The 12,700-nt window shown below is 43.5% G+C and overlaps 1 protein-coding gene across 2 annotated transcripts in view; it reads right to left on the bottom strand.

The window, feature by feature from the left end:
- Nucleotides 1-257: 257 nt before the first annotated feature.
- Nucleotides 258-12,700, bottom strand: part of lztfl1 (leucine zipper transcription factor-like 1) — a 68,387-nt gene continuing 55,944 nt past the window's right edge. Inside the window, exons 8-10 of one of the 2 annotated variants that reach the window (XM_026200723.1) lie at nucleotides 1,316-1,480; nucleotides 898-1,001; nucleotides 258-796 (exon numbers count right to left, since the gene is read on the bottom strand). In XM_026200723.1, coding sequence (XP_026056508.1) covers nucleotides 778-796; nucleotides 898-1,001; nucleotides 1,316-1,480 — 288 coding nt within the window. In that variant the 3' untranslated portion in view covers nucleotides 258-777. The remainder of the gene's footprint in view (nucleotides 797-897; nucleotides 1,002-1,315; nucleotides 1,481-12,700) is intronic. The other variant, XM_026200724.1, reaches the window with a different exon arrangement.

Below are 12,700 nucleotides of genomic sequence, written 5' to 3'. Positions count from 1 at the left end.
CACAAGCATGGTTTAAAGGTAAAATGCCTTGATGGACTTGTTTCTTACAAACATGCTTTTCACTCCAAAAGATATTAATTAATGGAGTTATTTGGATTAGTGGATTGTTGTGATGCTTTTATCAGCTGTTTAAGCTATTATTCTGATGACACTCATTCACTGCTTGGTGAATTCACATTAAATTGTACATTCAAAGAGCAAGTGATGCAATGCTAAATTTATCCTACATCCTGGGGGTCAACCAAAAAAGTTCAAAATTTTGGCTGAACTATTCCTTTAATAAAAACCAACATTTTTGTTTTTAATAATTGTAACATTTTTGATGCCTGTTTATACATTACACATATGGTTGTTCTTAATTATAAAATTATATACAGACACATTTTTCTATAGGTTGTATACTTGTCGCTACAGCTAAACTCTTAGTAGATTAACGAGATTAATGTATGCATACAAACATAAAAAGAAAGAATTGTTATTATTATAATGCACAGATATGTAGTTCTTTGAAATAATAATTTTTGACAAGAGTGTTGAGCTGCATTCTTCCAGTAAAGAAGGGAGCAAAGCTATGGGCAAAACATTTCATCCTAAGCAAAAGTGAACCCACAAAATATATAGGATACTTGCAAAAAGAATAACAAAGTTATAGTAGAGTGAATGTCCAAATAATATTTTTATCCACTGTGAACTGTACAACAAGGTGTAACTGATAAATTAGATCCAGTAGCGATAATCTTTGTTGACCTCTTCATGTGTGTCCTTGTGTGTTAAAATTCACTCATCTGATTCATACCTGAGGAGGGAATGTAATGCAACAAATTAATAAATATATTACATTTAAACCAAAGGCAGTTTCACAACATTTCAGTGATAGTCATAATAGAGAAACTGTACCTTTGTAATCTCTTTCTCAGATCTTTAATCTGTTCATTCTTTTTAGTGAGAATCTCCTTCATGTTGCGGTAAGCAGCCGTCTGCTGAAATTTCTTCTCCAGTTCCTTAATGGGAAACATAATATTATTCATCAAACACATCAAACTTTACTTATATATTTATAAACGTAATACATTTATAAACAATAAATATGAACAATAATAATTACTCTTATAATAATTCATTAAGTAAATCAATTATTTGAAATAATGAATCCAATAGGCAAGACTTCAACAGTATTTTTAACTAGGCTAAAGTTGACTTTCAAATGTGGAAATAAACTGAATATATATCTGTATTTTTGCAATGTGATTTCAGTGTGAACAATCAGTAATTCAGATAAGTGTCTGATAAGTGCTACAGTGCTGAATAACTGTACCTTCTCAGCAAGAGAAAGTTGCTCCTGAACACGGAGCAGGTCATGTTTAGCAGATACCAGGCAGTCCTGCAGGTCTTTTTGAGAAGCAACGTTTGCATTCAGGGTCTTTTCAAAGTCAGCCTGCATCGCTGCAACTGTGCCTTCCATATTTGTGATCTCCTGAGCATGTATTGCAGAATATCAAAGAACATGTCTGTAAATATTTTCTCATTATACTGCTGTGTGTACAATAAAAATAAATAAATACAGGCATATATTATACTGTACATTTTGCAATAAAATTTAAAAAGCACATACCATTTTCCATGAAGCCAAACATAAAGTTACAGAAAATTAAGAGAGAAAAAAAAACAACTCATAAGCAATATAACCATATTATAATGGTAATCATATATATATATATATATATATATATATATATATATATATATATATATATATATATATATATATATACCAAAAGCCTAAAATTGCCAGTTTGTCTCAGTCAGTGATATACAGTATTTGAAGCCCAAAGTATACTCCACCAGTCTGTATTCCACATAACACAATTTTCATCACCAGAAGTATCTGTGGACATCCGCACACATTGTCCACATGCAACCCAATTTTGATGTCTGTGCAGGCAATCTGCATACAACAGCACAGACGCAAGGTGAATGTTGAGCACTGCACTTGTCGAACTTGTTCATCCGCATTTGAGTATTGTAACAAATAAGCTCAAAGTAAGATGTACATAATTAATCATAACGGGTTATTATTAACTACATTCATCTTCAGGAATTACTTGTATCATTATAGCATTAATAGTACAATAAAATGATTTGTTTGTCCACAGGGTGGACAGTGTTAATTGTTTATTGACTCTAAGTAAAATAATTTCTCTGGCCACAAAATTGTTTTTTACTACTACCATATTTTTCTGACTATAAGTCGCACCTAAGTATAAGTCGCATCAGTTCAAAAATACGTCATGAAAATGAAAATTACATATATAAGTCACACTGGACTACAAGTCTCATTTATTTAGAACCAAGAACCAAGAGGAAACATTACCGTCTACAGCCGCGAGAGGGCACTCTATGTTTTCAGTGTATGCTACAGGAGCACTGAGCAGCATAGAGCGCCCTCTCGCAGCTGTAGACGGTAATGTTTTCTCTTAGTTCATTTCTCTCGGTTCATGTTAAATTAATTTTGATAAATAAGTCACACCTGACTATAAGTCGCATGACCAGCCAAACTATGAAAAAAAAGTGTGACTTATAGTCCGGAAAATACGGTAATAGATTGCTCCCAGAGCATGTAACAAAATCGTTCTGTGAGCAGCAAACACAGACAACCAAGTGTAAATACATATGGATGTTTATTAAACTACACTATAAGGGGACATGCAACATCTGACTACACACAAACATACATAGATTAAACATAAGAGGTCAACGCAAGGGAGGCATGGACAAAAGAGAGAGAGAGCGAGATAGAGAGAGAGTGCGAATGCATAAACTCTCATAAACTAAATAATAACCTGTTAAGGACCATCAAAGAATCTCATCACCTTAATTAAAAGGGGTCAAAGCATAGCGCATCTAAATAGTTAACAAGCAGTTGCATTGGTTTTGTAGTTGCTGAAAAACTGTCCCAGTGCGTAGATTCCTTTTGAATCCTGTTAGGAGTTAAACCTTTGTCATTTCATCCATGGGCTGACAGCTCTGAGGTGAATCAACAAAGTTGCTGAAAACTGCCAGAAAATTGGAAGCCCCCGGAAAGGGAGTCGCGAGGTTAAGAGAAGCACCTTTTTGGGTGTGGAAGAGGTTTTATCTGGTTTACCGGTAACATCCCTTTTGGTTGGATTGACCAATAACAAGGCATATAGTTTCAGTGTAATTTAGTTGCTTTGTTTTTTCTAATTTGCATATTTTATGAATGGCATAATGAACTGGTTATCTGGGAACCCAAACTATGGTACAAATAGCATGATGCATTTTAGGATCACATAGTGTACAAAATCGTTTAGGGAATAAAAAGCAGATCATTTTGATACCAAGGACAACATATATCGAAGATATTAAAACAGAGATCCACTCATATACCTGGATATAAACATTGAGAGTCTGTCACAGTGTCTAGTCTGTGTTTCTCTGGGTGTCCACTAGTGGTCTCACTTCCCCATAGTCCCCCTACTGTAGAGCTGTAATCGGGCCTTAAAAGTTAGGCCCGACAGGACCCGAGCCTGACAGGTTTCGGCCGGAGCCCGACAAGTACATTTTGATTGACAGCTTTTTTAAAGCCCGAACCGGTTTACAGCCCGACATTATTCAAATGTGTGCACGCACACAGCTCTTTTGCCTTTTGTCAACAATGAGTAATTTATTCATGTTTTAACATAATTTACTCATAACTAACGTAGACTAGACCACTTGGAAGTTGGAATAAAGAAATAAAATAAGTCCTCTGTGACATCGTAACATCTCAGCATTCTAGACATAGGCTCATTTAACCTTTAAATAGACCAACGCACCAATAAAAACGAGTCATTTAAAAAAAAATTAAATTAAGATAAATTTTAAATTAAGATGGGTATTTGGAAATAACGAAATTAAGATAAAGGCTCCGCCGGATTTGCTTTATTTAATAAAAGAATAATGCCAACATTAGCGAAAATACTCTGTCAACATTATGCATTTGAGAAACCTTTACTCACAGAGATTAGGCTAGGTCTACATGTTTTTGTGGAGGAAAATGATTTAATCCACTGTAGATGTCTTCAGCGCGTTCCTGCGCTCAGTGATGGTGCGTCATTATTCACTCATTATTCTCATTATAAGCATGGTCAAAACTTTTCCACACCTCAAGAGTTTGCTTTAGTTGCTGGTGCAACCAAAACGTAATCCCCAGAGGCAAGCCTCCATTACACCTGCTCAGCATTCATTTTCGCATCTTTCTCGCGCTAATTGAAACACATCACATGACCGCTCGTTTACCTCGCAAATCGGATCGCAAGCCTGAGCCCGGCCCGAGCCCGTGTAAGATGATAGAAATTAAGCCCGAACCCGACTGAACCCGTCGGGTCCCGACGGGTCCCATCAGGTTCGGGCAAAGATCTTCAGCTCTACCCCACTGCACACCTGTATTGCACTCAGCTGTCTCCACTCTCTTTGTTATCACATGTCCATATATATATACTGTCTCATTCTGTTTTCATGGAGTCCTTGTTTTCCGTCACCCGGTTTTCTCGCGTTCCCTATTGTTTTGTTGTTTCTTGTTTTTTTTTGTTGTTGGTTTTTTTTGGACTGCTTTCCCTGTTATTGACCTCTAGCCTGTTTTGGATTTTGTTATTGGATTACCCGATTAAACACTGCTATTGGATCTTTCAGCCAGCCCAGCACCACTGCACAAGATGGGTGCCAGCCCAGCACCACTGCAAAAGGTGGGCGCCAGCCCAGCACCACAGCACAAGGTGGCCGCCGGCCCAGAGCCATTGCATAAATGGCCCCCGGCCCAGCGCCACTGCAAAAGATGGCCGCCAGCCCAGTGACCATGCACAAGATGGCCGTCAGCCAAGCGCCACTGTGCAAGATGACCGCCAGCCCAGCGCCACCACGCAAGATGGCCGCCAGACACAGGTGACCCTCCAGAATCGAGTCAGGTTCCTGTTGACCCTCCAGAATCGAGTCAGGTCCCCGTTGATCCTCCAGAGTCGAGTCAGGTCCCCGTTGACTCTCCAGAGTCGAGTCGGGTTCCCGTTGACCCTCCAGAGTCAAGTCGTGTCCCCATTGACCCTCCAGAGTCAGGTCAAGTCACCATTAACTCTCATGAGTCAAGCACTACCACAGTTAGACCTCAGGAGTCAAGTCACCAGTGTTCTTCATGGGCAAGGTCAAGTCACCAGTGTTCTTCAACGGCAAAGTCAAGTCACCAATGATCTTCATGTCTCAGCCAAACTTCCTGAGCATTCGACCTACCCTGTCATGGCCATGGAGACCATCTACCATCTCATCACGGCCACGGAGGCCATCCTTAACCTGTTCATGTTCTCTATTTCAGGCTTACCTAACCAGACTTGCTCTCCTGTGCCATCGATCCCACTGTGGTGGTCTTCTGCGCCGCCCTGGTGGGCTTCTGTCTCGACCGCATGGCTGTGCTGGTCTTCTGCGCCACAAGTGGTCTCACTTCCCCATAGTCACCACACTGCAGGCACTACATTTCCCACAAGCCTTTGTCCCATTCGTCACGGTTAATTGCACACCTGTATTGCACTCAGCTGTCTCCACTCTCTTCGTTATCACCTGTCCATATATACCAGCCTGTCTCATTCTGTTTTCATGGAGTCCTTGTTTTCCATCACCCGGTTTTCTCACATTCCCTTGTGCTTTCTTGTTTCTTGTTTTTTGGACTGCTTTCACTGTTATTGACCTCTAGCCTGTTTTGGATTTTGTTATTGGATAACCCCATTAAACAATGCTATTGGATCTTTCGTTTCCTGTGTGCAATCGTTACAGAGTATAACCAATACAAATAGAGAATTGTAACTAGGCTACTAAAACAGTGAAACATACAAACAATACATGCATACACCAGATATATTTGTAACTGATTAATTATAGTCTAAATGAACAAAAGTTGGTGTGTTGTGTTTCACGAGTTCACACTTACATATAATTAACTGAATATTATAATGCGTATTTGGCGTGCTGTCCGGGGAAGGGGCTCCGAGCTCGGGAATGGCCCAAACCTAGAGTACCCCCCCGTATATGAAAGTGTAAAGTGAACTCTAGTGGAGGAGGGGATGCTGATAAACCGTCAATAGAGACAGGTAGGCTGATTCAGCTGTATTTATACCCTAAGGTTGATTATCTTGAGTGGTTCCACCTGTGCTAATTAGGTTAAGTATCTGACGTGCTTCTCCCGAACCTTGTTATGAAACTACATTTCACGAGTTCACACTTACATATAATTAACTGAATATTATAATGCGTATTTGGCGTGCTGTCCGGGGAAGGGGCTCCGAGCTCGGGAATGGCCCGAACCTAGAGTACCCCCCAAAAAGCTAAAGAGCAGGAGGACAGCCGGCCGAACTAAAGACCCCCCCAAATGAGTGCCACGTTTGGCGGGCTGGCATCTCGAGAAAGGGTCTGAATGTTTGTCCAGTGGGCCTGTGATGGCGGCTCACTGTACCTGGACTGACGGGCCCTGCTGGCCTGCAACGGGGAGCAATTGTAATTTGGAGCGACTGATCAGGCGAGTTGTGCCTTTCTCCGCTGTGAGACCATTGCTCGCTGGACCGAAAGAGAAAACAGGAAAGAGAGAAAATGAAAGCTTGACCGGGAGATTTTCTCACACTGCGTCCGTTGTGAGACCAAATGCTCGCTGGACGAAAGAGAAAACGTAAGTGCTCTACCGGGAAAGTTCTCACTGCGTCCGCTGTGAGACCAAATGCTCGCTGGACAGAAAGAGAAAACAGGAAAGAGGGAAATGAGAGCTTGACCGGGAGATTTTCTCACACTGCGTCCGCTGTGAGACCCAATGCTCGCTGGACGAAAGAGAAAACGTAAGTGCTCTACCGGGAAAGTTCTCACTGCGTCCGCTGTGAGACCAAATGCTCGCTGGACAGAAAGAGAAAACAGGAAAGAGGAAAATGAGAGCTTGACCGGGAGATTTTCTCACACTGCATCCGTTGTGAGACCCAATGCTCGCGGGACGAAAGAGAAAACGTAAGTGCTCTACCGGGAAAGTTCTTGCTGCGTCCGCTGTGAGACCAAATGCTCGCTGGACAGAAAGAGAAAACAGGAAAGAGGGAAAATGAGAGCTTGACCGGGAGATTTTCTCACACTGCGTCCGCTGTGAGACCCAATACTCACTGGACGAAAGAGAAAACGTAAGTGCTCTACCGGGAAAGTTCTCGGTGCGTCCGCTGTGAGACCAAATGCTCGCTGGACAGAAAGAGAAAACAGGAAAGAGGGAAAATGAGAGCTTGACCGGGAGATTTTCTCACACTGTGTCCGTTGTGAGACCCAATACTCACTGGACGGAAGAGAAAACGTAAGTGTTCTACCGGGAAAGTTCTCACTGCGTCCGCTGTGAGACCAAATGCTCGCTGGACAGAAAGAGAAAACAGGAAAGAGGAAAATGAGAGCTTGACTGGGAGATTTTCTCACACTGCGTCCGTTGTGAGACCCAATGCTCGCTGGACGAAAGAGAAAACGTAAGTGCTCTACCGGGAAAGTTCTCGCTGCGTCCGCTGTGAGACCAAATGCTCGCTGGACAGAAAGAGAAAACAGGAAAGAGGGAAATGAGAGCTTGACCGGGAGATTTTCTCACACTGCGTCCGCTGTGAGACCCAATGCTCGCTGGACGAAAGAGAAAACGTAAGTGCTCTACCGGGAAAGTTCTCGCTGAGTCTGCTGTGAGACCATGCTCGCTGGACAGAAAGAGAAAACAGGAAAAAGAGTTAATGAGAGCTTGACCAGGAGATTTTCTCACACTGCGTCCGCTGTGAGACCCAATACTCACTGGACGGAAGAGAAAAGGTAAGTGCTCTACCGGGAAAGTTCTCACTGCGTCCGCTGTGAGACCAAATGCTCGCTGGACAGAAAGAGAAAATGGGAAAGAGGGAAATGAAAGCTTGACCGGGAGATTTCTCACACTGTGTCCACTGAGAGACCCAATGCTCACTGGACAAAGGAGAAAACGTAAGAGCTCTACTAGAACAGTTCTCGCTGCAAGACCAAATGCGGGAGATGCAGACAAGGCTCATGCAGGAGTGGACACTGTTGCGGCAGCGGGGAGATACAAAAAAGGCTCCTGCGGGAGCAGACACTGCTGCGGCAGTGGGGAGATCTGTGGCAGTGAGGAGGTACGGGAAAGGCTCCTGCGGGAGCAGACGCTGCTGTGGCAGTGGAGAGATACGGAAAAAGCTCCTGCGTGAGCAGATACTGCAGTGAGGAGGTACAGGAAAGGTTCCTGCGGGAGCAGACACTGCTGCGGCAGTGGGGAGATATGGGAAAGGCTCCTGCGGGAGCTGCGGCAGTGAGGAGGTACAGGAAAGGCTACTTGCTTTTGGCTGCTGTAGATATTGGCTGCGGGAAGAGTAAAAAGGGTTAGTAACATTTGATGGGGCAAGCAAAAATGAATGGGTAGCCTACTGTGTTACCAGCTTAGCAATTGGTTGCCTGATTTGACAATTCCTCAAGCATTGTCCACATTATTATGTTACTGTTGGAAAAGCATATTTTCCTCTCATTTGGCCTCCGGGCTCTTAGGCGGTCTCCCGGGCGGATGCGTTTGGAAGGCTGTTTTCACGTTGTTGTATGGACTGTGGAAAAAAGGGTTTTGGAAACGATGAAGCATGTTTAGTCTTGCAAGACATTGTACCCGAGGACATGATTATAGCAGTAACGTACCAGTCACCCCCCATTTTGCATGGAGACAGAAATTACATACCCAAAATAAAAATGTTTCTGCTCATGATTCTTTCTGACTAGATACATTATCGACGTTTGTCCATGAGCTGACACTTCAACGTTTTACCGTTCAGGAATAGGAATCGTATTCCTGATAGAATTTACTAAATAACTGTCACTGAAAATATGTTTTATCGAAATATTGGTCAAATATCGAAGCCAGAGTCTTTAGACTTTCAATTGATGCACGGTTTATCCATATCAAGTCAGAGTGAAGTTTAACGTGCTGTGGAAGTGAAACAATAATAAACTGGGGCCGTCGGCGATGCTTGCAAGCGAATGGGTTAATAGCAGTTATGTGCTATTCGCTTCTAAGTGGTTTCTAAAGATATTTACTTGCCTGTTTTTCATATTACGGTCCTGAAAAGGCAACATTAATTTTACTCCCACTTGCTGTCCTGTGTCAAAACACGAGGGCAGATGCGTTTTACATGAATTTTGAGTGATCACTAAATAAGTCCCTAAATAATTTGGTCCTGCCAGAAAAATTGCATGGAGATTTTTTTTTTTTTTTTTTTAACTTATCATGGAACATTATTGTAATCATTTCAGTGAGGTTTAAACGTGCTCGGTAAGGCAAATGTAATGTCTTGGACATTTCAGTGTGGATGGAGACTGGAAATAATGCCTTTGTTCGTGGTTAAATGTGGCATTATCATCTGACGGATCTACGTTTGTATCTGTAGTCCAAATCTATGCGCACTCCACACTCCAGATCAGCAGGTGGCGGTAATGCATCTTTACGCTGGTTTGCCAAAACCACCACAAAACACTAGTAGAAGATGGAACTGCGTCATGACGTCATTTAACAAACTTTAGCCGCGAACCTACTTGTAGATGCAACATTTTGGATGCCAACTGCCGTAAAATCCAATGAACCAGCTTTTAGAGTTTTCGCCTGAAAATGTGTTGGTTAACATCGCGCGGTCAAACTGCAACTCGGCCGGAACGCCGGTGTGAAAGGCTGAGTCGCGACGGGAAGTGAGAGCCTTGTTGCCGTGAGAACTTGGGTGCGGCCCAGGCTGGTTGGATTCCAGCTCGAGGAGAGCTCGGCCTCGGGCGGCATGATCATTGTGTCGAGCGAGCGAGCTCGGAGCTTGCACGGTCTATTGGCCACGACTTGTGGCTTGACGAGGAGAGCAGCTGTCGCGATGACGCTTAATGCTGCTCAATGGTCGTGTTTGACTGGGTAGGAAAGATTGCGGGTCCGGCAAAAGCAGCAGGTCTTATAAATCCCCGGTGAAGCTCTCTTCGTTGGTACGAAAAATGGGTCCGTGGTAAGGTGACAGACGAAGCGAACCGGCATGCTGATAAACCGTCAATAGAGACAGGTAGGCTGATTCAGCTGTATTTATACCCTAAGGTTGATTATCTTGAGTGGTTACACCTGTGCTAATTAGGTTAAGTATCTGACGTGCTTCTCCCGAACCTTGTTATGAAACTACATATTGTGAGAATGTGAGTTGGCTGCTCGGCCCCTTTGGTGTCTGGCATCGAGGGCTATCTAGTTATCTCAGAATTTGTTTGAAGTCAGATGGAGAGACCTGTTCTGTATCTTCCAGATAATAGGGGTAAACATTGCTATTAAGCACTCATGTAAATGTATATCATGGGGCCAGATTCTGTAATTCATATGCAAATGTCAAAAGGCTAAAGGAATCCCTACAACATAAAGCCCAAACGATCGTACTTGATCTCAAGCAGATGCTACAAAATCCCCCCTTTTGGCTGACAAAGTTCACCCACAAACATCATCAGACAAGAGTTGTCATGACAGCAGGTGGATCATGATGATCGGCTGGCAGATGGATCAGGAAAGCCAGATGGCAGGTGCATCCTGCTGGTCAGATGCTAGGTGGTCCCTAATTTTCCTTATCCTTTGCATCATCAGCTTGGGTGTTAACCTTGGTCAGGTTCAGCATTGTCTAAGCCTGGGTCCCTCTTTTCCGGTGGCTCCGTTTGAAGGTTCGAGGAAGGGCAGCTGTGCACCTGTTCATGGACCTTTGCACCCCATTGACTCTGTTAAACATGACAAAGGCAAAGCCGAGAGTTAGGGTGTACCGATTGCTGTGGAAGCAAAGTGCCATGTCGGCTGAGGTCCAGGATCGGGCGATGGGAAAGGTGATCTGGACAGGCAGCCGAGACAGTGCTAGGAGGGCTGTGTCGATTGGGGTGATGTCAATCATCTGGGACCCCCCTTTCTCAATGTTCAGTTCCAATTCAGGTTCCAGAGTGAGATTGTGGACCTTGAAGAAAGCTGGAATTTCTACCTCGGATTGGTACTCTTCACTTGAAAGGTGGTACAGCGCCAGATCCCCGAGGTGGATGATGCCATATTCTGGTTGGGCAGGCTGACATGGGTGGCAGTGTCATGCTGGTCATAGGTCAATGTGGCAGTATGGATGGAATTTTAAACGAGTGTCTCTCTTTTTATGGGTTGTAAACCCCAGATTCCTTCAGTGTTGTGTCTGGGGAAGGGCTTGCTGGGGCAAGAGATAATGGATGTCTTTGGTAAGGGTACACGTACGCAGATTTGGGGCCAGGTATAAGTGTGGGTTACTGTTGTGGTAGGCTACTATAACTGGTGTGTGTATCCCGATGTGAGTGTTTCCTTGCCTAAGATCAACATTGTCAAAGTGTTTGAGTCTGTAAATCAGGAGTTTTCTGATGCACTTCTTGTGAGTCGATGCGATTTAAAGGACGATCAGGATGGCTGTCACTTGTACTTCCTTGCAGTGTTGTTGGAGACGTTTGCTGTTAACACACAAAACACCTGCTCTGGGCACATCATGCCTCAACATTGCGTCCTTAAAGGGCCATTGTCCATGTGGCTTTGGGGCGTTGGTCCTCTATATGGATAAGTTGGCAGTTGAGGGCCATTAAAGGTTGGAGGCACATCTCTGTGATCACTTTCCAGGTTCCGTTGCGACTGGAGAATCGCTGGATGGTTCAGGAAGTGCAGAGCAGTCTCTTTTAGTCATCCGAGTAGTTTGTGCTCTGGTGGGAGCAGAGTTTTTCTTAAGTGGGCACTACCTTTAGTTCTGGCCATGTTGTTGGTGTAGACCATCACCAAGGCAGTAGTTGGTGAATCCAGCTGTCAGATGAAACTTATGACTTTATTCAGCATTGTCTTCACTTCCGGGTCTCTTATGAACGTGTTAACGGCGCTGTTGATGTGTGACACTGCTGAAATGTTTTCTAGCGCGCCCAATAACAAATATAACATGTCAGTAGCATCGTACGTCAACAATCACAGCAGTTGCGCCCACAACAGACCCGGAAGAGAAGACTGAATAAAGTCAGAATTTTTGTTATTTTCTGACCAAAATGTATTTTTGATGCTGATGAAGCATTCCGAAGATGAACGGAGGTCTTACAGGTTTGAAACGACATGAGGGTGAGTCATTAATGACACAATTTTAATATTTGGGTGAACTGACCCTTTAAGCTTTGGTTATTTTACTTCAGGATAAAACGCAGGTGTCCTTGGCAGTCACCATGGTTGACATCAAGACCTCATAGGGAAGCTCATGCACTTGCTTGTGAAGGCAGGTCTGGTGTGTGCTTGATTTATGCTTTGAAGAGTGTGAGGCTGAAGGCCATATTCTCAAGTCTGGCTGTGAGATTCTCTCGTGACTTCGGTGACCTGATAGTCTGTCTGGGTGAACTGTTTGGCGGAAGTGGCAGAATTTTTGGCTGTCCCAAGTTCAGCAAAGAGTCAATGTGGTCCAGCAGCTTTTTATCAATGAGAAGGTGGTATGTGTGTATGACTGCATGTTCAGTGCACACCTTTGGGACCTTAAGAGTTCAGTTCTGTTTCTGAGCTTTATCATGGGTCTATCAAAGAGTTAGAGGTCACATAATAGTTGGGTTTACTTCAATGTCACCGGAGCTCCAAGTCTCACCTAGTTTTCCAACATGCTGT

The sequence above is a fragment of the Carassius auratus genome, chromosome 24, assembly GCF_003368295.1.
Source record: "Carassius auratus strain Wakin chromosome 24, ASM336829v1, whole genome shotgun sequence".
NCBI lineage: Eukaryota > Metazoa > Chordata > Actinopteri > Cypriniformes > Cyprinidae > Carassius > Carassius auratus.
The sequence above is the reverse complement of the archived record's forward strand: the minus strand, read 5'-3'. Positions and strand labels throughout refer to the sequence as shown.